This window comes from Cokeromyces recurvatus, assembly GCF_025118155.1.
Source record: "Cokeromyces recurvatus strain NRRL 2243 chromosome Unknown BX663scaffold_6, whole genome shotgun sequence".
Lineage (NCBI taxonomy): Eukaryota > Fungi > Mucoromycota > Mucoromycetes > Mucorales > Mucoraceae > Cokeromyces > Cokeromyces recurvatus.
In genome coordinates, this window is record NW_026251392.1 from 128,191 (window position 1) to 150,722 (window position 22,532).

General features: G+C 33.4%; 9 protein-coding genes across 9 annotated transcripts; 6 read left to right on the forward strand and 3 right to left on the reverse strand.

Annotated features, from left to right (window-relative positions):
• On the reverse strand, positions 1–1,212 carry BX663DRAFT_501159 (uncharacterized protein). Its single transcript, XM_051526445.1, has 4 exons — positions 783–1,212; positions 470–726; positions 268–413; positions 1–208 (listed from the first exon to the last, which is right to left on the reverse strand). Exons 1-4 carry the CDS (start codon positions 986–988, stop codon positions 86–88), a joined length of 732 nt encoding a protein of 243 aa, XP_051384943.1. The 5' UTR covers positions 989–1,212; the 3' UTR covers positions 1–85.
• Positions 1,213–4,009: 2,797 nt separating this feature from the next.
• BX663DRAFT_484309 (uncharacterized protein) lies at positions 4,010–4,793 on the reverse strand (the record flags this gene model as incomplete). The annotated part of the gene is made up of 5 exons (XM_051524545.1): positions 4,010–4,117; positions 4,180–4,337; positions 4,403–4,467; positions 4,488–4,537; positions 4,593–4,793. 5 exons carry the CDS (start codon positions 4,791–4,793, stop codon positions 4,010–4,012), a joined length of 582 nt encoding a protein of 193 aa, XP_051384944.1.
• Positions 4,794–4,997: 204 nt separating this feature from the next.
• BX663DRAFT_306504 (uncharacterized protein) lies at positions 4,998–5,561 on the forward strand. The gene has a single exon (XM_051522049.1). The coding sequence runs from the start codon at positions 5,055–5,057 to the stop codon at positions 5,364–5,366; it is 312 nt and encodes a 103-aa protein (XP_051384945.1). The 5' UTR covers positions 4,998–5,054; the 3' UTR covers positions 5,367–5,561.
• Positions 5,562–5,980: 419 nt separating this feature from the next.
• On the forward strand, positions 5,981–6,817 carry BX663DRAFT_501177 (uncharacterized protein). Its single transcript, XM_051526446.1, has one exon. It carries the CDS (start codon positions 6,109–6,111, stop codon positions 6,523–6,525), a length of 417 nt encoding a protein of 138 aa, XP_051384946.1. The 5' UTR covers positions 5,981–6,108; the 3' UTR covers positions 6,526–6,817.
• A 2,670-nt stretch (positions 6,818–9,487) lies between these two features.
• Positions 9,488–15,065, forward strand: BX663DRAFT_501184 (1,3-beta-glucan synthase component-domain-containing protein). The gene is made up of 4 exons (XM_051526447.1): positions 9,488–9,562; positions 9,641–9,654; positions 9,716–14,481; positions 14,607–15,065. The coding sequence occupies exons 1-4, from the start codon at positions 9,549–9,551 to the stop codon at positions 14,952–14,954; spliced, it is 5,142 nt and encodes a 1,713-aa protein (XP_051384947.1). The 5' UTR covers positions 9,488–9,548; the 3' UTR covers positions 14,955–15,065.
• Positions 15,066–15,267: 202 nt separating this feature from the next.
• On the forward strand, positions 15,268–16,459 carry BX663DRAFT_559217 (uncharacterized protein). The gene is made up of 2 exons (XM_051531839.1): positions 15,268–16,172; positions 16,284–16,459. The coding sequence occupies exons 1-2, from the start codon at positions 15,335–15,337 to the stop codon at positions 16,439–16,441; spliced, it is 996 nt and encodes a 331-aa protein (XP_051384948.1). The 5' UTR covers positions 15,268–15,334; the 3' UTR covers positions 16,442–16,459.
• Positions 16,460–16,530: 71 nt separating this feature from the next.
• BX663DRAFT_501186 (uncharacterized protein) lies at positions 16,531–18,101 on the forward strand. The gene is made up of 4 exons (XM_051526448.1): positions 16,531–16,648; positions 16,709–16,783; positions 16,912–17,084; positions 17,159–18,101. Exons 1-4 carry the CDS (start codon positions 16,555–16,557, stop codon positions 18,008–18,010), a joined length of 1,194 nt encoding a protein of 397 aa, XP_051384949.1. The 5' UTR covers positions 16,531–16,554; the 3' UTR covers positions 18,011–18,101.
• Positions 18,102–18,109: 8 nt separating this feature from the next.
• On the reverse strand, positions 18,110–19,258 carry BX663DRAFT_468704 (ubiquitin-conjugating enzyme E2-16 kDa). Its single transcript, XM_051524098.1, has 6 exons — positions 19,205–19,258; positions 18,913–19,008; positions 18,747–18,824; positions 18,572–18,677; positions 18,467–18,511; positions 18,110–18,409 (listed from the first exon to the last, which is right to left on the reverse strand). The coding sequence occupies exons 1-6, from the start codon at positions 19,226–19,228 to the stop codon at positions 18,303–18,305; spliced, it is 456 nt and encodes a 151-aa protein (XP_051384950.1). The 5' UTR covers positions 19,229–19,258; the 3' UTR covers positions 18,110–18,302.
• Positions 19,259–22,133: 2,875 nt separating this feature from the next.
• BX663DRAFT_430479 (40S ribosomal protein S16) lies at positions 22,134–22,526 on the forward strand (the record flags this gene model as incomplete). The annotated part of the gene is made up of 1 exon (XM_051522802.1): positions 22,134–22,526. A coding segment is annotated over one exon (393 nt), but the record flags the coding sequence as incomplete, so codon positions are not given.
• Between the last annotated feature and the right edge of the window lie 6 nt (positions 22,527–22,532).

The window sequence follows — 22,532 nt, forward strand, 5'->3', positions numbered from 1 at the left end:
TTTTATGTTTTAAAAATAATAATATATTTGAACAAATGTAAATAAAATAATAATAATAAAAATAATAAAAAGCATATAAGACACATTATTTTTTGACAACTAATGGGCTGCCGCAGGGGTATCTGATATAATTTGAGGCGTCTAATGTAGGTATGTTTTTATCATTGATGGCCTCGTAAATGTTATTGATTGTTTGTTTTATGATTGCCTATATAATATAATGTTAATAACTCAAATACATCAAACTATTGATTCAATTGCTCTTACTTGAATTTGGAACATTTTTTCCATGATTATGGGCACAAGCATGATATCATCAGTATACTCTTGGAGGAGGTGAAATTGGCTTAGTTCAACCATTCTATATTGGCCATTGTAGGCAATATCCATTTTAAAGGTGCTTGCCTTGGTACCTATATTCAAAATGTCTCAATACAAATGCAATAATAAAAAGTATCTTTTAACTTACCTTTGATCAAGAGACCAACGACCACAGGATTATCCACTTTTTGAAGGACAAGTTTGCTCAAGGCTATCTGCATTTCTTTCCCCAATTTCGTCAAGTCGTTTTCCAACGTACCATTGCTGGTGTTACCTGGTCTTTTCACCTCCACGAAAAACAATTCGAAATTCATTGTCGATAATGGATCCACGAACAACGTGAAGTCAGATATCATTGTTTGGTTGTTGGGATGGGTGGGGTGTGGGAGAAGATGGTAAGTAAGCCTAAAGTATTAATTAGCAACAAGACATTGGATTTTTGTTTTATTTTTTTAACCTACCAGTCAAATTTTGCACTTTTGATGCTGGAAATAATACAGTTCATAATAAATGGGCGTAACCCTTCAATGATCAACTTGGCTTCGCCATCTTGGTGGCTTGATTCACTTGTGTTATATCTGTCAATGAATGAAGATACAATCGTAACCAATGCCTTTGAATCCTTGTTGGTGTTGCTTAATTTAGTTTGGTCTAATCTATCATTCATATCATCATCATTTTCTTCGTCATCAGTCAACACTCTATGTACGTTTCTACAGGTTATTATAACATCATCATCCAATAAACGTAATTCTTTTTTTGTATCCAAGGTTTTAATGATGGCTCTCCTTTGTTCAGGATCTAATCTTGTAAGGAAGCACTTTCGACACTATGGCGGAAATTATGGTAAATGAGGAAAAATTGGTAGAAAAGCTACCAATTTTTTTTGAACCAGTCAATCACATTTAAGGAAGGGTGCATCCCAGATGGCTAGCAATGGTGAGATGTTTTTTAAATCCCTAGAATTAAGTCTAGAAGCAACTAGGTGAATAGTAAAAAGTATATAGATTATTTTTATATGTTTGGGTGTCTTTTTATTCCCTTCATTTAAGCCATGAACTTCATTTTAGAATAATGATTTTTAATTTTTTACGGAAAAAAAAAAAAAAATTGGCAACAGCTACCAAATTGGTATTTTAGCTACCATATTTCAGCGCTTGAATTTCTGTCAGAGCCAAAACGGGCTTCTAATTTTTTAATTGAATTTTTTTTTCTTTTCAACAAACAAGCTTTGAGCTGGTTTTTTTATTTTATTTGGAGCATAATAATTTAAATTAAAGAAATGTTACCAACTGTTATGCGAAGATTAATGTCGAAAACAAAGTACGGGGATATAACATAAAACTGGTTATCAACTCCAGGGTATTGTACAAGACCAGCTTACCTATCGATGTCATAAACACTGATAACAGCGTATTTTGGGTATATAATAGAAGTATTGCCAGTTTGTTCTTCTATTGGCTTGCTTCGCTTTACTAGAGGGACAGATGAGTCATGCGAAGCTGTGGTATGTTGACTCATGACTTCAATGAACGCAAGAAATTGTACATTCGATTGTGAAAGCTCATGCTTGAAATAGAACAGAACAGAACCAACAAACCAACGTTTCCTTCTTCTAAAATAATATGTTCGGTAAATAAGAATTTATAGTTGTTTTAGTTTTTTTTTTTAAAACTTACGTGTTATCTAAACAGGAAAACATGATGTACTGATTCCCTCTACTGGTTTCTTTTTTTAATTGCCTGTACATACAAGATGAATATACAGTTGAAGAAACCAAAAGGCGGGATGCAAGGGTTATAGAAGTGCTGGGTATATTGATGGGGAGTCTTTGATTATTTAAGCGAGTGTAGAATCTCTTTATAGTTTTTACAATTTTCTTGCCGGGTATATCTTCTACCAATTGATCGTCATTCAGCTCAGAAATTGGGATGAAAGACTCCCATAATTGTGGACCATTAGCATCATTGGGTATATTCATGTAGCTGGCATCGGTATATTGTCTGGGTTGAATCAGATTAGCCAGTTCAGCAATGTTTAAAACGCGGTTGACGTGATTGTGGATTGCCAGTCTTTCAATGACGTTACTTGCGTTTTTTCCACCCTCACGTTTCGACTTGATCAGCTTTGAAAAAACCCCAATCGATCGCTCCATTGACCTTGTTGAATACGCTCGAAGAGGGCCTTGCTTTTTTATCATGAAAGGTATATGAGCTAGGTAATGTTGTACTGGTCTGAATACGCTGCGCGATATATGTTTATGGTTAACCTGTTGAAGGAGGTACTTATGCCAGTCGTTAAAGTGCCTAGTGTAGAAGGGGTTACTAATCAGTTTGTGTAATATTATAGAATTTGAGTCTTACCCATCCATCTCACTGATCAACTCATCAGTTAGATCCCATTGAAGGGCCAAAGAGCAACCTTTCACTAGCGATAATACAGCTTTTTGGACTGTTCTATTGGGTAAATATGGGGTAACTAAAGTTGGAATAATATAGAGCAGAAAGTCCAGCCAATCCACAGCACGAGTTCCTTCGGTTTTTGCAACAACATTGTCAAAACTGCCTTGAAATGAGGTAGGGATATATTGTCTTGACTCTGTTATGCTTTTTCCAATGTTTACAAGGCTTCTTTGGGGTATATAAAAAGGGTAGTTCTCCACCACCTTTGTGCCATCCTGTCGGGTATAAAAAAAGACAGTGTTTTGACTTGGGTTGAGATCAACGGTAATCATGTCGTACATTTGTTTGCCGATGCCTCTAGCGATCAAATGGAGCTCATCCAAGCCAAAGAAAGGAGAACCAGAAAAGCCATTTAGCGTACTAAAGACACTTGGTTGATGGATAGATCTGGCCTATAAACAAAGTAGTAAGTAAACATGATGGCAATAAGCATGAAGTTTTTTTTCACTTTTCTCTTTAGCCTAATTCATTATGGTTCTTATTTAAAATAACTCTCAATCTCGTTCATTATTATGTATAGAAGACTCTTCATTTGAGAAGGTAGTAGATTCCATCTTGTTTTTAGTTCTTTTTTATGCTATTTATAATCTTGCACTCAATTCTAACATTCGTTTATATTGTTCATTAGTCATTGTTTTCTTAGAAAAAAAAAGCTCTATACGCTACTTGACTCGTACAAAAGAAAAGGCAAATACACGAATTACCGGAAGTTCTTTGTTACTTTATCTTGCTAACATGAAGAAATTACTTTTTCTTTTTAGTCCAAGTTTTAAAAAGGTAAGTTAGTTTAAACGTTTAGAATCTTCTTCAGTGTTTATATGAAAAAACACATATATAATAAGCAGATAAGCATTATCCCACTATTGTTTTGTACTGTTTTAAAAAATAAAGCGTTATTTTATATTTATAAAAATATGATAAATAAGCAATCCATATCGTATATAAGCTACCAAAAAAATATGGTAGAAAAGCTACCAATATTGTATATAGGCTACTAAAAAAATATGGTAGAAAAGCTACCTTTTGGGTGCTTATAGAATATCATTCCTACCATATTCTAACTGTCAAAATTGGTAACTTTGCTACCATATTGGTAACTTTTCTACCATATTTTCCGCCATAGTGGCGATTGTTGGAGATTAAAAATATATTGGATAAAGATCTTATACATATAACAAAAGATTGTTAGAGGGGTAGAGAAGTTGAAAGAAGAGCTAGATATCAACTTACAAAATTCTTGTATCAGATAATTCTTTGCGCATTTGAGCGCCTTCAACTGATCTTTGACGATAATTGCGGAGAATGGACGTAACGTCAACATCTTGGGCCAACCACTATAGAAAATACATATATCAGTTAAACCATGCTATTAGCAATTGAATGGATATATAAATACCTTTGGGTTTTTATCATTGTCACCGCCAAAATCGGTTTTTTGATATGTACTGCTGATGTAGATATTCATTGTCTTTCTTTTTTTACTACCTTCCGCACTGTTCCAGGAAGTATTGGAGGTGGAATTTGATACTTCCTCTAATGATCGCTTAGTAGGTACTATTATAAAACTGTTAGTATGAATAAAATACTTCTTTTTTTTAACAGCAGTTTGTTATAATTACCAGATAATAAAGTTTCTGGCACAGTTAAATTCACTGTTCCAGATGTTTGATTGATATTGATGCCACTATTTTTGACATTATTTACTACTTTTGATGTTTTTTATCACGTTTTTCTTTAAGAGATGATTTGACATTCTAATTCAGGTACAATAGTTAGTTACCATAGTGATAAAAAAAAGTGAATGTCTACCTCCCAATCATTTAAAATTCCTTCAGCGGCAAGACATTTGGTGGAATCTTCAGACTTTTTTGCAACACAAACCAATGTCCTTTTTAACTTAAATAGCAAATTGCATGTTGAACATTTTGGATTCTCTTGCTCAAGCTCTTCAAATGCATCTTTAATGATCCATTGATCAGCGTCCTTATCTTTAAAGTAACTAAATGTCATGTTAATAAAATAATAGAAACAATGAGATGGAAACAAAATCGTAGGCATAAATCTGTAACTGAAATCTAATGAAAAGTATATACAAGCCACACTAAAGATCACAAATTGTCACACTTACGGGTAAAAGGTTAAGACTTAGCAAATTAATATTATTGGATATTTGACACAAACAAATAAAAACATTTTTTCACAAGAATTTTGATTCTTTGTTTCTTTTCTTTAATAATCAAACATTAGCAAAATGGCCTGCACCCCCGCAGAATGCAATGTGTTAGTGAATTTACTTTACTAGCATTATTTGGCCTGCACCCTCGCAGAATGCAATGTGTTAGTGAATTTACTTTACTAGCATTATTTGGCCTGCACCCCCGCAGAATGCAATGTGTTAGTGAATTTACTTTACTAGCATTATTTGGCCTGCACCCCCGCAGAATGCAATGTGTTAGTGAATTTACTTTACTAGCATTATTTGGCCTGCACCCCCGCAGAATGCAATGTGTTAGTGAATTTACTTTACTAGCATTATTTGGCCTGCACCCTCGCAGAATGCATAAGTTGATGTTTGAGAATTAGAGATTAGAAACCCTTTTTTTTTTAAGATAAGTATATGTATTTAAATGCTTATTTGTTATTATGGTCACTAAAACAGATTTTTAGCAACTTAGTTTGGTTCCAAGGCACAAGTCTTGAATAGTGTAACTGGTGAAAAGGAATAATACAAATTGAATTGAAAACTAGCAATAAACTTCTTTAAACTTCAAACTATAATTATTTTTTTATTTTGTCTTTTTACTGAAATGTTTATTATTTATTATATATTAAATGTTTGTCTACTCATAAGTAATCTAGTATAATTCGGTATTTGTGTAGATATACGCTTATCTTTGATGACTTTTTAAAAAGCTTTCTAACGTTTTTCAACAAACCATGAAATTCATTTTTTCCCTTTCAAGAATATTGTTATCGTTTACAGGTTATTTAAAAAGACCCTTCATATTTCAAACAGTGAAACTAACAAAAACTCAATAAAAGACTATAACCAGGTAATTTAAGTTTATTACTAATGTGATATTCATCAACAAAGAAACGATAGATACGAGCTAGGTATTTAAAACAATCAAAATGAGTAACATAAAATAGTAGTAATGTATGGGAATGAAAGCTTTTGACCAAGGAGGTTCTTTTTAGTCATATGTTAAAGCTAAACTAGGAGTATCTTACTGTACATGGGAAATAGGAAAAAAACTCATAGAATATTTTTGAACGCTGCTCTAATTGAGACCGCAATAAAATGTATTTTCCTTTATTTTAAAACATGAGTTCGACTACATCCACTAAAAAACGAGTTGCTCCTCCTGAGTTAGGCTGGGTTAAACACAATTTTGATCAATTTGATCACATCTTGTTTTTCAACTACTTCTCTAGCTATCACCAACGTCGCGCAGTCCGTCGTTTTAAAACCATTGTTGAATTCTGGATTAACGACGAATCAAAAAAGGCAACACTTCTCAATAACTACAATAAGTGGAGTAAGTCGAAAGAAGCGAAGTTATACTGGAAACAAAGACAAGAAGTAAAAACTTCTTCAGAAGAATCCTCTGCTTCATTTTCTGAAACAAGCACTTCAACCAGTATCACAACAAGCTTCATATTGATTACCACAAAGAATAATAAAGAAAAAAGAAAAAAACTACTTATAAATACAACCAGGACATTAAACCCAAAATGGTAAGATAAGTCTAAACAAAAAAAACAAAGTGTCTAAAAAACATGGCAATGTGTCTAACATGAATTTGAAATCGTCTAATATAACACTTTGAAATCGTTCATTCTAAATATCAAATCGTCCACAGAAATTGCAAAATCGTCTAATGAAAAAATTTAAAATGTCTAAGAAAAAATTTGCAATTGTCTAATTTTAGGTTAAAACCCTGTACTTTTACTCGTGGTAACTACTAGCCCTTCCCTAGATATTGCGCAAGGTGGATTTCGTGAAGCTCGAAGCTCCCTTGACCAAGTCCTATGTCTTACTGAACTCTGTACCATCCTACGACGTTATCATCGATTTACCCCAACCCTGATCTTCCTCGACATCAAATCAGCTTATGACACTGTTGACCAATCCTATATATGGCAAAAACTTCAACCTTTTGCACCAACACCATTGCTTGGTATTTTACAGAATTTATTCGATGATGTACAGATTGAAGTTCTACTCGATAATACAGTATCTTCTCGATTCTCTCCGGCCACAGGTGTATTACAAGGATCCATACTATCACCCTTTTTGTATTCTATCTACATTAATGATCTACCTGAACTTCTAAGACCACAGCATGCAACTTCGGATGCTTTCTCTGATGCCACCCAATCTGCTACAAAGATCACATCTCTCCTCTACGCAGATGATGTCGTCCTAATCGCCCCGGCAACTAAAATGCATTCACTCCTGCGAAGCTGTGAGGACCATAGCTATCATGTGGGCTACCGTTGGAGTCCGTCCAAATGTGTCGTTGTTGCGCCTCCCAATGATGATCACCAATATAACCTATATAACACACCTCTACCTCGTGAACCCTCTTTTGCATACTTAGGTATTCCTATAAAAGCTGGTGGTTCTATTGATACTGCTGCTCTTATTAAATAAAACACGGCTAAAGCGCGATCTTCAATGAACCAGATAGCTGTTCTCGGTGTCAACTCAAAAGGTTTCAGCCGTCTCCTTTCAGTTCGTTTGTATGTTCAGATGATCAGAGCACAACTGGAATACGGCCTTGCCATCGCTGCGCTCAACGGTTCTCACTTTAAGCAACTAGAAGCCTGCCAAAATGAATGTCTTCGTCGTATATTTGGTGCCTCCCTGAGATCTTCTACTAAAGTGATGCTTCACATGATCCATCAACCGTCGATGATGAACCGATCAATAATACTCCAAACAAAATACCTAGTACGATCCATGAAATTACCTGATGATACTTTGCTCTCCAAATTACTACCCCACTTGGAAACGTCTGCAAGCCACTCACAATGGTACAAACTGACCAAGAACTCTTTATGGAGAGAATGCACCCGCTACTTGGATGATCTTACCAAAAGCAAGTTTAAGAGACTACAGCACGACTTTCTACAACAATATCATGAAACACTCTGCACTGGCCCAAATACTAAGCTGCTTGCCGCCTGTCGTCCAACGTTGACTCTAGATCCTCTCCTTTGGTTGCCGATGTCCAAAACCCAACGCAGTCAGGTTATACGTTGGCGTCTTGGATGGCTACCTGGTGGTATACCTCGTCCCTGTATATATCACCCTTTCGAACATTTTACTCGTCACCATGCCATCATCTGTCTCCACATGCATCATCGGCTGTTATTACCGACGTCGATCGAAGATCCTCTCTCTTTCTTACTGAATCTCTTGCCTACTAAAAAACCATCAACCGCACACCTTGCTGCTCCTTGGACGATTCGATGGCCAACGATTTGTACAATACTACATGAGATGGATCATATCTTCCATGGAAAACTCCCTCCTGAACCTCCCACTGATACTGGTGCTTCTCTCGTGAATTGGTTGCTCAAATAACAGTGTTCATACTCCTGCACAATCGCTGAATTTTTCCTTTTTTACTATCAACTTTTTTACTTTTTTCATTTTCCCTCTTGTCTCTTAAGAGGTTTTTTCTTTCTTATATATACTACTTGAACTGGCTCGGGCAAAATCGCAGATGAAAAATGCACTGTGCCCTCCTGGCCATAAAAAAAAAATATAAAAAAAAAACATATAAATAAATAAAATTCATATTTTAATCGTACTTTTACTCGTAATACAATTGAATGTCGACTATTGTTTATGTAGTTCTTCTTAACCGAAAACAAGATAAAACCAGCAGGTAACTAATTTGACATGTATACATTCATTTTCTTACCTTTCAAAAAAATGTACTTTTTTACTTTTTTTCTTTCTTCGTCAATTTATATAAAAATAGTACACAATATGGAACACAAATAATTATTTTACCAGTAGAAAAAAAAAAAGGTAAAGGGCTATTTAATATTCCACGTGCAATTTTTTAATAAGAGATTTATTATAGAAATGGCGTTCATAAAGTTCCACATAGAATTTATTCTTAAATCAACGACACAACTAGATCTGTACCTGATACACAGAATTAAGTTTATACGCTATATATCCTGTAAAATTAATACTGCATATCATTATACGTCAACATGATCGCTAACACTTCCTCCAATAAAATGTTAACATTTTCTTAAAAAAAGGGGGTCAAATTCCTGATTAGCACAGTACTTTTTTTTTTTTATTGGAATGTGATATAGATAAATATGTTAATAGTCAATAGATTTACTTTAATGTCTACACCTTTAACAAAGATATCCATTAGGATGAAAAGATTGAATTTATCAAAGAACATTGAATAATAAATATAATTATTTTTTTTCCCTTTAACATTAAGCTTATTCACCTACAAAAAAAAAAGGGTTTAATCTACCTTTTTATAAGCGTCTCGAAAGGAATCCCCTTAACGTTTATGTGAACGTAATTGTGTTTTACTTTATAGAAAGTTATCTTTATTACGTATTGCATTTGTTTATTTATTTATTTTTTTACCTATGTAATCGTTACTATTTATTTTATTTTATTTTTTTAATTCTTTCTTTTTCTTTCTATTAGAATACACATATAAATATATGAATAGTCATTTCTTTTAAATCAAACGTTAGAAAAAAAAAAGAATTATGGCTTCTACACAGTAAGTTAACAAGCTTTGTAAAATATTAAGATAGTTTTATTTTTATTTATTTCTTTTTTTTTTTTTTTCTTTACTTAGACATTCAAATAGTGGTAAAATAGAATGGGGGTCTGGCATTCAATTTTATATATTAATATCCTCTTTATTGAATAGTATCAATTCCTGTACAACTTCCAATTCATTATAATTTAATACAAAACACAAATGAACCAACATCAGATTCTATATATACAGCATTACTTCAAGAAAGCAGAAATGAACCTACTTTATCTAGACAAGAAACAAATTATCCCAACTGGCATGAAAACCCACCAATATCATTAAATGATATACACAATCTCTTTGATCAATTAGAAAAAATATATGGATTTCAACATGATAATATACGAAATATGCATGATCATTTGTTAACCATGCTAAATTCACGATCTGCACGTATGTCGCCTAAACTAGCATTATGGAGTTTACATGCTGATTATATTGGAGGCGAGCATGCCAATTATCGCAAATGGTATTTTGCAGCTCATCTTAACTTGAATGATCGTTATTCATCTAAAGATCCTACTCATCATTTATTGGAGGAGGCAAAAAGAGAATGGAGAGAAAGGATGGAGTCCTTATCAGATCTTGAACGTGTAGGTCAAATCTCTCTTTATTTGCTTATTTGGGGTGAAGCAGCCACATTAAGATATACCCCTGAATTGATCTGCTTCTTATTTTATGTGGCGGATGCTTATAAACCACCACCACCACCACCACCACATCATATGGATGATGAACGTGTATCACTATCCTTTTTAGATGATATTATATCACCTATTTACAACTTCATACGAGATCAATCTTATCAAGTTATTAAGGAGCATTATGTGCGTCACGAAAAAGACCATGATAAAATTATAGGCTATGATGATATTAACCAATTCTTTTGGAATAAACAATCTATTGCTAGCTTGCAACTAAAAAATGATGAGCAACAATGCCTTTTAAAGGATATCTCTAGAGAATTGCAATTTCTGTCATTAAAAGATGTGGATTGGAATAGTGCCTTTCGTAAAACGTTCTACGAAAAGCGATCCTGGTTACATTTGCTTACAAATTTCTCAAGAGTATGGATCATTCATGCAACATCCTTTTGGTATTATATGGCTGCTAGTGTAGATTTTGTACATATGGATATTACAGGTGGTAAACTAAAAACGATTTCAGTTAATTTACCGATGAGGTTATCCATTGTTGGTTTGGGTGGTCTTGCTGCGGTCTCTATCATGATATTTGCCACCTTTGCTGAAATGATGCATCTGAGGATAAATAGTCATAAGGCACAGATATTGTTTGTAAGAATGGTCATGTTGCTAGTTGTAGCCCTTGGTCAATTTGGAAGTTCAGTTTACATCTTTTCCACCGACTCAACAAGTTTATTAGCCCATATTCTTTCAATCATTCAACTTGTCTTTGGTGCTATTATCTCCATTCTCTTTCTTATCATTCCTCCTGCGAGATTGTTCTATTATTCAAGTACAGACGCTTATTTATCTTCTAAAGCATTTACTGCTAATTTTCCTAAAATGAGGAAGGACGATCGATTTTTATCTATTCTTCTATGGGTTTGTGTCTTTAGTTGTAAGTTTCTTGAAACTTATTTCTTTTTAGCTTTATCATTTCGCGATGCACTTTCAGCAACCATGCAAATGCAGCTTAGTACTTGTGGTAAAGACCCTTTGCTGGGTCGTTGGTTATGCACAATGATACCCATCTTGACGACTATCCTTATGTTCTCTGTTGAATTAGCGTTGTTCTTCTTGGATACTTATTTATGGTATGTCATCTGGAATACTATATTTTCAGTTGCACAATCAATGCGTCTTGGTATCTCAGTCATGGTGTCTTGGAGACAACTCTTTGCTAAGGTACCTCAGAATATGTTTGCAAAGATAATAGCGCCTATACAATCGATGACAAATCATGTACGTTATACGGCTTGTTCTCAGATGTGGAATGCCATCATTATTTCCATGTATAGAGATCATTTATTATCAGTCAATAATCTTCAACCTCTGCTTTATCAAGTCCACGATCAAGAAGCTGAAGATGGTACAGTCCAACGAGAGCTTTTACCTCCTCCTATCTTTGATCCTACAGCAACTATCCCTGATAAAGATTACTTCCCACCTTACTCTGAGGCAGAACGTCGTTTGTCGTTTTTCGCACAAAGTCTTACTACACAATTTCCTTTACCCTGTTCTGTTGAAAAGATGCCGACTTTTACCGTCTTTACGCCTCATTACTCGGAAAAGATACTGTTGTCATTACGAGAGATCATTCGAGAGGAGAACTCAACAACACGTGTAACGCTTTTAGAGTATCTAAAAAAATTACACCCAACCGAATGGAGTAATTTTGTAAAGGATACCATGTTTATCGCAGAAGAAAACGACATCCCGTCAGGGCCATCAGAAAAGGATGATTTACCATTCTATTGCATTGGATTCAAGTCCTCTGCTCCAGAGTATACCTTGAGGACCCGTATCTGGGCCTCTCTGCGTGCACAAACACTCTATCGCACTATCAATGGCTTTATGAATTATGCTCGTGCTATAAAGATTTTACATCGTATAGAATATCCTAATTTTCATGATCTCTCTTCATCGACTACCTTGACTTCACCAACGACAAACAAGAAGGAAGATGAGCATGAGCCTATTTCGGTAATAACAGATAATAAACGAACGGGTACGAATGAAGAATTATTGGAATCTGTAGCCCACCAAAAGTTTCGGTTTCTAGTGGCTATGCAACGTTATGCTAAATTCAATGAAGAGGAAATTTCTAACTGTGAGTTCCTGCTAACTGAATATCCATATCTGCAAATTGCCTATATCGATGAAGAAATAGATGAAGGAACGCAAGAGATTACTTACTATTCGGTACTTATTGATGGCCAATGTGAATTACTTGCAAACAATCGGCGTAGCCCAAAGTATCGTATTCGCTTACCCGGTAATCCTATCTTGGGTGATGGCAAATCAGATAACCAAAACCATGCACTCATCTTTTATCGTGGTGAATATTTGCAACTTGTTGATGCTAATCAAGATAACTATCTTGAAGAATGTCTTAAAATTCGTAGTATCTTTGGTGAATTTGAGCATCAAACAACAGTAACATTAGAAAGGGTCTATGGTGAACATGACCATTCATCCTCTGTGGCCATTGTTGGAGCCCGAGAATATATCTTTTCAGAGAATGTAGGTATGTTAGGTGATGTCGCAGCTGGTAAAGAACAAACCTTTGGCACATTAACGCAGCGTATTATGGCCAAAACAGGTGGGCGTTTACATTATGGCCATCCAGATTTCTTGAATGCCGTCTTCATGACTACACGAGGTGGTGTCAGTAAAGCACAACGTGGATTGCACTTGAATGAAGACATTTATGCTGGTATGAACGCCCTTATGCGAGGTGGTATTATCAAACATACAGAATATTTACAATGCGGTAAAGGTCGAGATCTCGGTTTCTCATCGATCCTCAACTTCACGACAAAGATCGGCACAGGTATGGGTGAGCAATTCTTGTCACGCGAGTATTACTATTTAGGTACCCAATTGCCCTTAGATCGCTTCCTCACCTTTTATTATGCCCACCCTGGCTTTCATCTGAATAACATCTTAATTCTCTTCGCTGTTCAAGTCTTTTTGTTTTGTATGATGATGGTCAGCACCATGGCTATTAATTTACCCCCTTGTTACGTAGAGATCGTGGAGGGCGATTGTTTTAATATCAAACCAGTCTATGACTGGTTTCAACGTTGTATTCTATCTATCTTTATGGTCTTCTTTATCTCTTTCTTACCCCTCTTTTTGCAAGAGTTAACTGAAAAGGGTACTGGTAGGGCCATCTGGCGTCTTACAAAGCAATTCTTGTCGTTATCCCCCCTCTTTGAGATCTTTATGACTCAAATCTATGCCAACTCTGTCATGTCGAACCTGAGCTTTGGAGGCGCTCGCTACATCGCTACTGGACGTGGATTTGCAACCGCTCGTATCCCCTTTAGCGTCCTCTATTCACGATTTGCACAACCAAGTATTTATTTTGGTGCACGTACGATGCTAATGTTGCTCTTTGTCTCAGTGGCTGTTTGGATTCCTCATTTGATCTATTTCTGGGCTACCGTCACATCCCTTCTCATTTCACCTTTTATCTTTAATCCACATCAGTTTGTCTTGACGGAATTCATTTATGACTATAGAGAATTCTTGAGTTGGCTCTCTCGTGGGAACACAACACGCTATCACGATCATGCTTGGATCTCCTACTGTCGTCATGTACGTACTCAAGTGACTGGTAATAAACGAAAGGCGAGACAGAGGTCGACGTTAAAGGAGAAGGAACCTATCGTGGCCGTCCCACGAGCTAGTCTTTCCAACATTTTGATCTCTGAAATTTTGATGCCATTTATTCAATGTTGTCTTTGTGTTGCCTGTTATGCCTTCTACAAGAGCCGATTTGAATTGAATTTTGAGAGCAAGGATGAGCGATTTACTGAAGATAATTCAAGTCCAGGAGGAGCCCTTGGACGGATCATGTTGGTCACATTAGCGCCAGTCCTCTACAATGCGTTGATATTGGCTATAATCCAAATGATATCTCTAATGGTAGGCAATAGATTCAAGAGGACAGGATTCTATATGTCAACATTAGCACATACATTAGCTGTATTGGGCTTTCTATTTGCTTATGAAGTTCTTTGGATAATGGAAAAATGTCATGTGAGGTCTACTCTACTAGCTCTGTTGTCTGTCTTTTCAGTGCAACGGTTTCTATTCAAGACATTTGTAGGATTATTTTTAACTAGGGAGCTACATCATGATGCGACGAATAGAGCATGGTGGTCAGGGAGATGGAAAGCCAGTAAGGTGATGTATATAAATATATAGATATATATAGATATACATGAATATAAAAAAAAACACACACATACACACACACACACACACAAAGATAGAGGATAATTTATATTTACTTATATACATATTTATAGGTTAGAAGATTAGCAGCAAGAGAATATATCTGTAAAATAGTAGAAATGTCATTATTTTCAATTGACTTTATATTGGGCCATTTTATTTTATTTGTCTTATTTCCAATTACCTTAATACCTTCCGTCGATCGAATTCATTCTTTAATATTATTTTGGTTAAGGCCTTCAAAGCAAATTCGACCTTCAGTATTACCAACGAAGGAAAGACGACGACGTCGAAAAATTGCCTTGATATATGGACCTTTATTTATTTTTGTTTTGATTTCTTTTTCTGCACTTATTATCTTACCCCCTCAATTAGCCCCTCGATTACCTACTTCATATGAAGAATTATTAAAATATTTTTAAAAATAAAAATGGGGATCCATTATGACATATTGTAATATAAACTTGACTTACATTATTATCATATAAAAATAGTTCAGTGGTAATACTAAAAATACACCGATTTAAAAAAAAAAAAAAAAAAAAAAAAAAAAAAAAAAAAAAAGGGTAAAAGTGCCTTTTTAACAAGCTTTTGTTACTATAATTATAATCGCTCAATAATAGTAAGTTGCTGGTAACAAGATCAAAGTCATAATGTCATTATGCGTATTATTTATTTATTCATCTTTTTTTTTTTTTTTTTTTTTATGTATAAAAATGTTTTTTTTTATTACAATTATTATTTTTTTTCTTTTATACATTTATATATACTACTTACCACATTAGAAATATTGACATAAATTATGATTTTAATTACTTCTGTAGATGAATATCTTGGCTATTGCATCTCTTCTCACTTAGCCCAGTCAATTCCCCTTCGTAAAGAACTCCGTCTGATTTACAGTAATGAAAAGAAACCATGGCTAAATAACTTTGCCAACAAGGGTATTGAACTCTGCTACCTTGATGATTACATGCACCCTAATCAAGTTTCAGAGGTAATGCGTAACGTGGATCAAATGATCCTTACCCTACATCATAGTCATCCGGATCGTGTTGAACAGTGTAAATATCTGTGCAAAGTAGCCATCAGGTCAGGCGTTCGATCTATCCTCTTTCTTTCTCATGTCGGCGCTCAGTCACCTCATCATCATGCCCTCTCTGACTTTGGCGTTATTGAAGATTTCTTGGTCAAGTTGGGAGAGGAAGAGATGAGTTATACGATTTTAAGAGTGGATTGGATTCAACAATACTTTCACCACTGGGCTCCTGAAGTAGAGAAGACGAGTCTGTTAAAGTTACCCTTAAGTCAGACTAGCACGATCTGCCCAGTAGACATGACTGATGTGTGTGAGGCAGTAATGAGACTGATTGGCAGTGATCATGAGGGGCAAATCTATACCCTCTCTGGCTCCGAGGCTCTGACGGGTAATAAGTTGGTACAAATCATGTCCTTAGTTACAAAATATAAAGAACATCGGTTTCAACAAGTACGTTTGATGGACACAGAATACTATTTAAAAGATCTTGGTCATGATATTTGGTTTGATGAAAGACTTAAAAAGGAAAGATCAATGATATATCGTGATCCACTAGAGAAAGAATTAAGTTACAGATTAATGGCCTTTGACCCACCTAGTCGTAAGTTTTAATTATTTGTATTTTCTTTTTAAAAAAAAGAAAAAAAAAAAAAAAAAAAAAAAAAAAAAAAAAAAAAAAAAAGGGGAACAATCATAATAACAATCATATTAGGTAATCAAATTCATGTATTTTTGGATTATTTTGATTGGGTTGAAAAGACAGCAGGAAGTATACCCACAAATGAAATTCAATCATTAATTCATCAAAAGCCAAAATCAATTCAAGAATTTTTCAAGGAAAATGCAAACACTTTTAAACCAAAAGTTTAGAGAGGAAAAAAAAAAAAAAAAAAAAAAAAAAAAAAATATTGTTACATAAAATAAAGTTTTTTATTTATTTTTTTATTTATTTTTTATTTATTTTTTCTTTTTCTGTTAATAATATGTCAGAAGAAGCAAAACCCCATAAAGATGTTTGGTTTCATATAAAGCATTGGAAAATTATCCTTCCTATTGCTTATGTTACATCACTTTTATGTAAGCTCTCTCACTTATTATCTTTTAAACATGTATATCTTTAATAATCCCTTAAAATAGACATGATTATTTCTCTATCAGGAGTATTTTACCAAGTGGAAGATTACAACATGGAAAATTGCGTTAAAATTGAAGGTAAAAAAAAAAGAAAGAAAGAAAGAAAAGAAAAGAAAAGAAAAAGAGCAATAATAATTTGTTATATCAAATTCATCGTCATGTATATAACTCATACTTTCTTTTCTTTTATTTTTTCTTTTTTTTAGGACCTTCTGAATTTACACAATGTGAAGATTTTGTTTTAAGTAAAGAGGATGATGTTGCTTATGTTGGTTGTGATCCTATTCGAATAAAATATAATAAGGTTATGGGCATTAATCATTTGAGCTCTAATGAGCCTGTGATTCAAGGTGCCATTTGGAAAGTAAACTATACTGAGGTAATCATATAAGGTTTTATCCTCTAGTAGGTGGTGACAAATCCATGCTAAAAAATATCCCATTTTTTTTTTAGACGCCAGCCAATATTGAGAAATTTAAACTTGTTGGCCCTGAAAATGTACTCGCAGATTTTCATCCATTAGGTATGGCACTTGACGTTCATCCAGTCACTGGTGAAAAGACGCTATTTATTATGAACTTGGCACATCATGCACCATCCAGTATTGAACTCTTTAGTCTTAATGGCGATACTCTTGTTCACAAACATACAATTCAACATCCCAAAATCTATTCACCAAACTCACTTCATATCTTGAATGATATTCAATATCGATCACCTCTAGACGGCACTCCTTCCTTCTTTTTCTCTAATGACCATTATTTCAGTAACAAGAATTTTATAAGTATCTTGCTAAAGAAGATTGAAAATTATATCTTGTATTTCAGTAATGTTGGAATTTATAATGCGCGTACAGGACAAGTTGAAAAGGGTGTGAATGGTCTATTGTTTGCTAATGGGTTAGCAGGCACAGATGATATCTTATTTGTTTCAGAGACCCACAAAAGAATGATAAGACAATACAAGATTGTTAAAAAGAAGGGTCGTATTGAATTGGATTATGTCTCAAAGACTAAATTTAAAATGGCTGTTGATAATTTACATTATGAAAAGACTAAGGGTTGGGTTATTGTAGCAGGCCATCCTAAACCTTTAAAATTTATAAAGTATATTCTTCGTTATCAACACCAGAAGCCCCCCTCACAGGTGGCCGTCTGGGATGTTAATTCAGGTAAAACAAGCTTGATAATACAAGATGATGGTGCTTTGTTTGGTTCTTCAACCACTGCCGCCTTTGACTTGAAAAATTCAAAGCTCATTGTCTCTGGCCTTTATGAAGATGGCTTATTAGTCTGTGATGTTTGAAGAGTAAATTATTATCCCTACTCCATATTCTCTATAATACATTAATAAATACTCAAATGAAATAAAACAAGACTGATTTAAAAGGAAAAAGGGAAAAGATAAAAAAAAACCTATTTGAAATATGTAGTTGTAACTTCTATTTATTACTTTCAATACAAATACAATTCCCAACAAAAGTTTCTTTTTTTATGTATATAGAATTATATACATGTATCATAAGTATATACACATATAAACCCTCAATTTTACACTATTATAATTATAAATTAAAACCAAAGAACTATAAATAAAATTACTTTATAAACTTACTGGCATATTTTCTAGTCCAATCTCTTGCAGTAGCTTCATAACGAGCACGATCAGTCTTATAGATATGAGCCAATTCGGGAACAAGAGGATCTAAAAGAGAGAGAGAGATAAGTTATGTATGAATATGTATCTATCTTTTATCCTTACCATCAGGGTTAGGGTCTGTAAGAAGAGAACAAACAGAAAGAAGAACTATAAACGAATAAAGTCAATACATATTTCTTTTATTAAACTCTCATCTCTTTAACTTACCCTTTGAAATTGTAAGTGCAGGTGACCATTGATCCTTCAAAATATCTAAACAGATGCTACCATTACTGTTAATATTTGGATGATAAATCTTGGTAGTAAAGTTAATCTAACATAATATGCATGTTAGTTTCCCAAATATATACAAGTTTTTTGTTTGTTTGTTTAATTGTTTTACCTTAGGAGGTTTGAAAGGATAATCAGTAGGGAAATGAATAGACAAGAAAAAGACACCACCTTGATAAGGGCTATCTTCCTAAAAATAATAATTTATACATGTAAATAAATAAATATGTATATATTTTACTTTTTTTTTTTTCGTCATATTATATTTATATACTTACAGGGCCCATAATGGTAGCTTGCCAGTGGAATAAATCATCACCAATAGGACCTGCAGAGCAGGAAGAAGGAGGGTCGCGTTCAAGATCTTTGAGTTCCTATTTAAAATTAAAATATGAATTAGTATTCTATATACGTATATATTTATATTTATCAACTCTCATCTGGTTTTTTTTTTTAGGAAAGTAGACATTTCAAATTAAAAAAAGGAGACACAAAATTGCGTCTTTTTTTTCAAGTAAAATGTGCTATTCAAGGTTGATTTTTCTATTTGTATTTAGTTGATAACATTACCTTGTTAATACGTTTAAGGGCCATTTTGTTTTGTTATTCTTTAATTTTTTTGTCAAAAAAAAAAAAAGAAAAAGAAGGATAAAGAAAAAAAAAATTATCTTAAGAAACAGAATATCGGAGATTGAAAACTTTTTTTGGCTCGCTGCTGCGAATGGCTGAGTCATGGAAGAAGAAAGTAAAGTCAGTTTCCGGTGGTTATAATAACAGCAATAGGTTTTTTTTTTAGTTAATTAATGCAAACAGAAACATTATTTAACAGTTCATATTATGAAGTACCGAAGAAAATAAAAATGCATGATGTAAATTGATGAGCAAATGAATAGGTTGCGTAATGTAAAATGACACGATAAAACTATGAAATCATTCATATTATGTATTCCTCATATATGATGATATGAGTCCTCTTTATACAGGTTTTCTCGAAGATTTAATAATGTTTCAAACATACAGTGTAAGCCCTCTATTTTATTTACGAATGAAAATACTAAATAAGAAATGTCTTCATATCTATTTTACAAGTCAGCGAGATTTTTTTTTTTTTGGAATAAAAAAAAATTTTTTTATTGGAGAAATATCTGTTTGATCTTATGCGGTGAAATCAAGGGGTGAGGACAGAGGAAAAGTATCTCCATGTTTAATTAGAGAATTGAATAGATATTCTAGTAGAATTATATGGGATGTGTAAATGTGAAAATAAGAAAAGTAGAATTTTTTAACCTAGAGGGACATTTAGAAAGGCTACTTACTATTGATAACGTCAAAGTAAGTTTTTTTAGTAACTGTTATAAGTTTAGGTAGAAATAGATGACTGAAACAGTAATTATACAAGCATTGATATTTATAGTGATAATACTCAAAGGTAGAAAAGAGAACACAAGTATTTATTATATCTATATTCATCTTTATGAATTCTAATCTTTAATGTTAATAAAGAAGAGTGAATGAAACATATATAGACTCAGAACTCAATAGTAAATATGTATAAAAATGTAGAGATTCAGATTTGTATTTTGCTGATAGAATATGTTAATGAATGATTGATAATGACTTGAATGAGTTAGAAAGGCTTTTTTTTTTTTCCTTTTTCTTTTTTGCGTACACAAGCTAACGTTTAATTACATGTATTAAGATTTGTATTTGCCATTGCAGTAACTTATCCAATTGTTAATTAATACCAATAGTATAGTTACCTCAACAAACGCTACATTCTCAGGAACGAACGATCAATGACAATTGTACTTGATTTGAGTGATAGTTTAATAAAAAAAATCTTACAGTTATAGAAACTCTCCCGGATAAGATATTATAGTTATGCTGAGTACCATTTATAGTGATCAGTTATCACCCTCTCTCTCTCTCTTTCTTTCTTTCTTTCTTTCTTTCTTTGTTTTCCTTCTATTCTTGGTTATAAGCCTTATTATACATTAAACATTTTATTTATTCTTTATGAAAATAAATTACACACACAAACATAGATTTATTTAACGTTAATAATTAAATAAAATCCTATAAAGAACTTTAAAACTGTCGAGCATATCGCTAATCTTTCAAAAGTCAAGCTAAGACAGCGTGTATCTTTATTATCTTGCATTTTCATTTCTAAACAACCAATCAATATTGTTATAAAAAAAAAAAAAAAAAAAAAAAAAAAAAAAAAAGATGATTCTCAGGAACGTCAAAATAGTTTTATTTTTTAAAATTATGTAATTAGTATATAGTCAGTTTAGTGTGTAAAAGACTAATCGTTTTATTGAGTCTTTTTTTGTTTATAGAAAAAAAGTAACCGGATAAAAATAATAGCTCTTTTTTTTTTGTTTGAAAAACTATCCAAGAGATCAAGTAATTAGGTGCTATAGTATATTATTCTCTGATCAATAATTCTCCTGTTTATGAGTAGATGATGTTGCAACCATGCATTTAATAGAGAGAAATTAAATACACTTATTTGCCGTCCTATTCAGCACTCTTTGGAAAAGTGCTAAGATAGGGCTATAACATAATTATTTAATGATGAACTACTAATGCATAATGAAAAAATTTAGGAAAATACGATTAGAGCAGCTCTTTAGGTCAAACTGAGAGATTCCAAAGGTTGTGTTCATCATTCAATATTATTTTTTAAACACTGTCATAATCTTTACTATTAGTTAAGTCCGGTCCGCGGCATTTTTTTGTAGGGTGCGATTAGTGATGATGACAGTCGCCCGCACTGACTTTCCCCCCCCCACTTTTCATCCTTAATTATTGCTGCTGCTGTAACAGAGGGAGTGTGTAAACAAAAAGTTCGGAATCACCAAGTTGTCCACTTCCCTCTCTTAACTTAAAAGGTAAATCTATCACATCCTATAATAGTCAGTTAATCAAAGCAAACTAAAATCCATCCTTTTGTTATTTATTTATTTTTTAGATAATGGAAGCTGTCCAAACTTTCGGTCGCAAGGTTAGTTTAATAAATAAAACAGGAATGTGGATTGTGGATTGTGGATTGTGAATTGTGGATTGTGGATTATGAAATGTTGAATGTGGATTGTCAAATCAAAAATGATGAGAATTAGTAACTGGCATACAGACGATTTGATTAAAGAATTATATAAATTATAACCTGGATGTATACATGTAGATTTAAGTTGAGAGATGTTAAAACTAGTTTAATTGAGGATGAAAATTATGGATAATTGTTGAAATTGTAGATGGATGATCTAATGAATTATGCAGAAATATTTATGTTATTATTTGATTGTGTTTAATAGAATAAAGAGACAAAACTTAAATCAAAAATTAGGAAATCGAATTACACATTCTTATATAAGTGAATTAAGTCAGTCAGAATACATAAATCAATACATTACTACATTTACAAATCTGCATTCCAGCATTCCTTTTTTTTTTGAAACGCAGAGTATTTATATTAATATATCTTCTACAATAGAAAACTGCTACTGCTGTTGCCCACTGTAAGCGTGGTCGTGGTCTTATCCGTATTAACGGCTCTCCTCTCGAACTTCTCGAACCTGAGATCCTCAAATTCAAGGTCTATGAAGTTATCCTTCTTTTGGGTGAAGAGCGTTTCTCTAATGTTGACATCAGAATTCGTGTAAACGGTGGTGGTCACACCTCTCAAGTTTATGCTATTCGTCAAGCTCTTGCTAAGGCTATTGTTGCTTTCTATCAAAAGTTTGTTGATGAGGCTGCTAAGAAGGAAATTAAGGAAATCCTTGTTCAATATGATCGTACTTTACTTGTTGCTGATCCTCGTCGTTGTGAACCCAAGAAGTTTGGCGGTCCAGGTGCTCGTGCCCGTTACCAAAAGTCTTACCGTTAAAAGGAA

Bases quoted from the DNA above. Each gene is read 5' to 3' on its own strand.
- BX663DRAFT_501159 (XM_051526445.1), bottom strand. From the start codon at position 988: ATGAATGATAGATTAGACCAAACTAAATTAAGCAACACCAACAAGGAT. The intron at 727-782 runs GTAGGTTAAAAA...TTAATACTTTAG, and splicing joins AAAAGTGCAAAATTTGACTG to GCTTACTTACCATCTTCTCC. The intron at 209-267 runs GTAAGAGCAATT...TATATTATATAG, and splicing joins AAAAAATGTTCCAAATTCAA to GCAATCATAAAACAAACAAT.
- BX663DRAFT_306504 (XM_051522049.1), top strand. From the start codon at position 5,055: ATGCAATGTGTTAGTGAATTTACTTTACTAGCATTATTTGGCCTGCAC.
- BX663DRAFT_501177 (XM_051526446.1), top strand. From the start codon at position 6,109: ATGAGTTCGACTACATCCACTAAAAAACGAGTTGCTCCTCCTGAGTTA.
- BX663DRAFT_501184 (XM_051526447.1), top strand. The intron at 14,482-14,606 runs GTGATGTATATA...ACATATTTATAG, and splicing joins GGAGATGGAAAGCCAGTAAG to GTTAGAAGATTAGCAGCAAG.
- BX663DRAFT_559217 (XM_051531839.1), top strand. From the start codon at position 15,335: ATGATTTTAATTACTTCTGTAGATGAATATCTTGGCTATTGCATCTCT. The intron at 16,173-16,283 runs GTAAGTTTTAAT...CAATCATATTAG, and splicing joins GGCCTTTGACCCACCTAGTC to GTAATCAAATTCATGTATTT.
- BX663DRAFT_501186 (XM_051526448.1), top strand. From the start codon at position 16,555: ATGTCAGAAGAAGCAAAACCCCATAAAGATGTTTGGTTTCATATAAAG. The intron at 16,649-16,708 runs GTAAGCTCTCTC...CCCTTAAAATAG, and splicing joins TTATGTTACATCACTTTTAT to ACATGATTATTTCTCTATCA. The intron at 17,085-17,158 runs GTAATCATATAA...TTTTTTTTTTAG, and splicing joins GGAAAGTAAACTATACTGAG to ACGCCAGCCAATATTGAGAA.
- BX663DRAFT_468704 (XM_051524098.1), bottom strand. From the start codon at position 19,228: ATGGCCCTTAAACGTATTAACAAG. The intron at 18,825-18,912 runs GTAAGTATATAA...TATTATTTTTAG, and splicing joins AAGCTACCATTATGGGCCCT to GAAGATAGCCCTTATCAAGG. The intron at 18,678-18,746 runs GTAAAACAATTA...ATATTATGTTAG, and splicing joins ATCCTTTCAAACCTCCTAAG to ATTAACTTTACTACCAAGAT.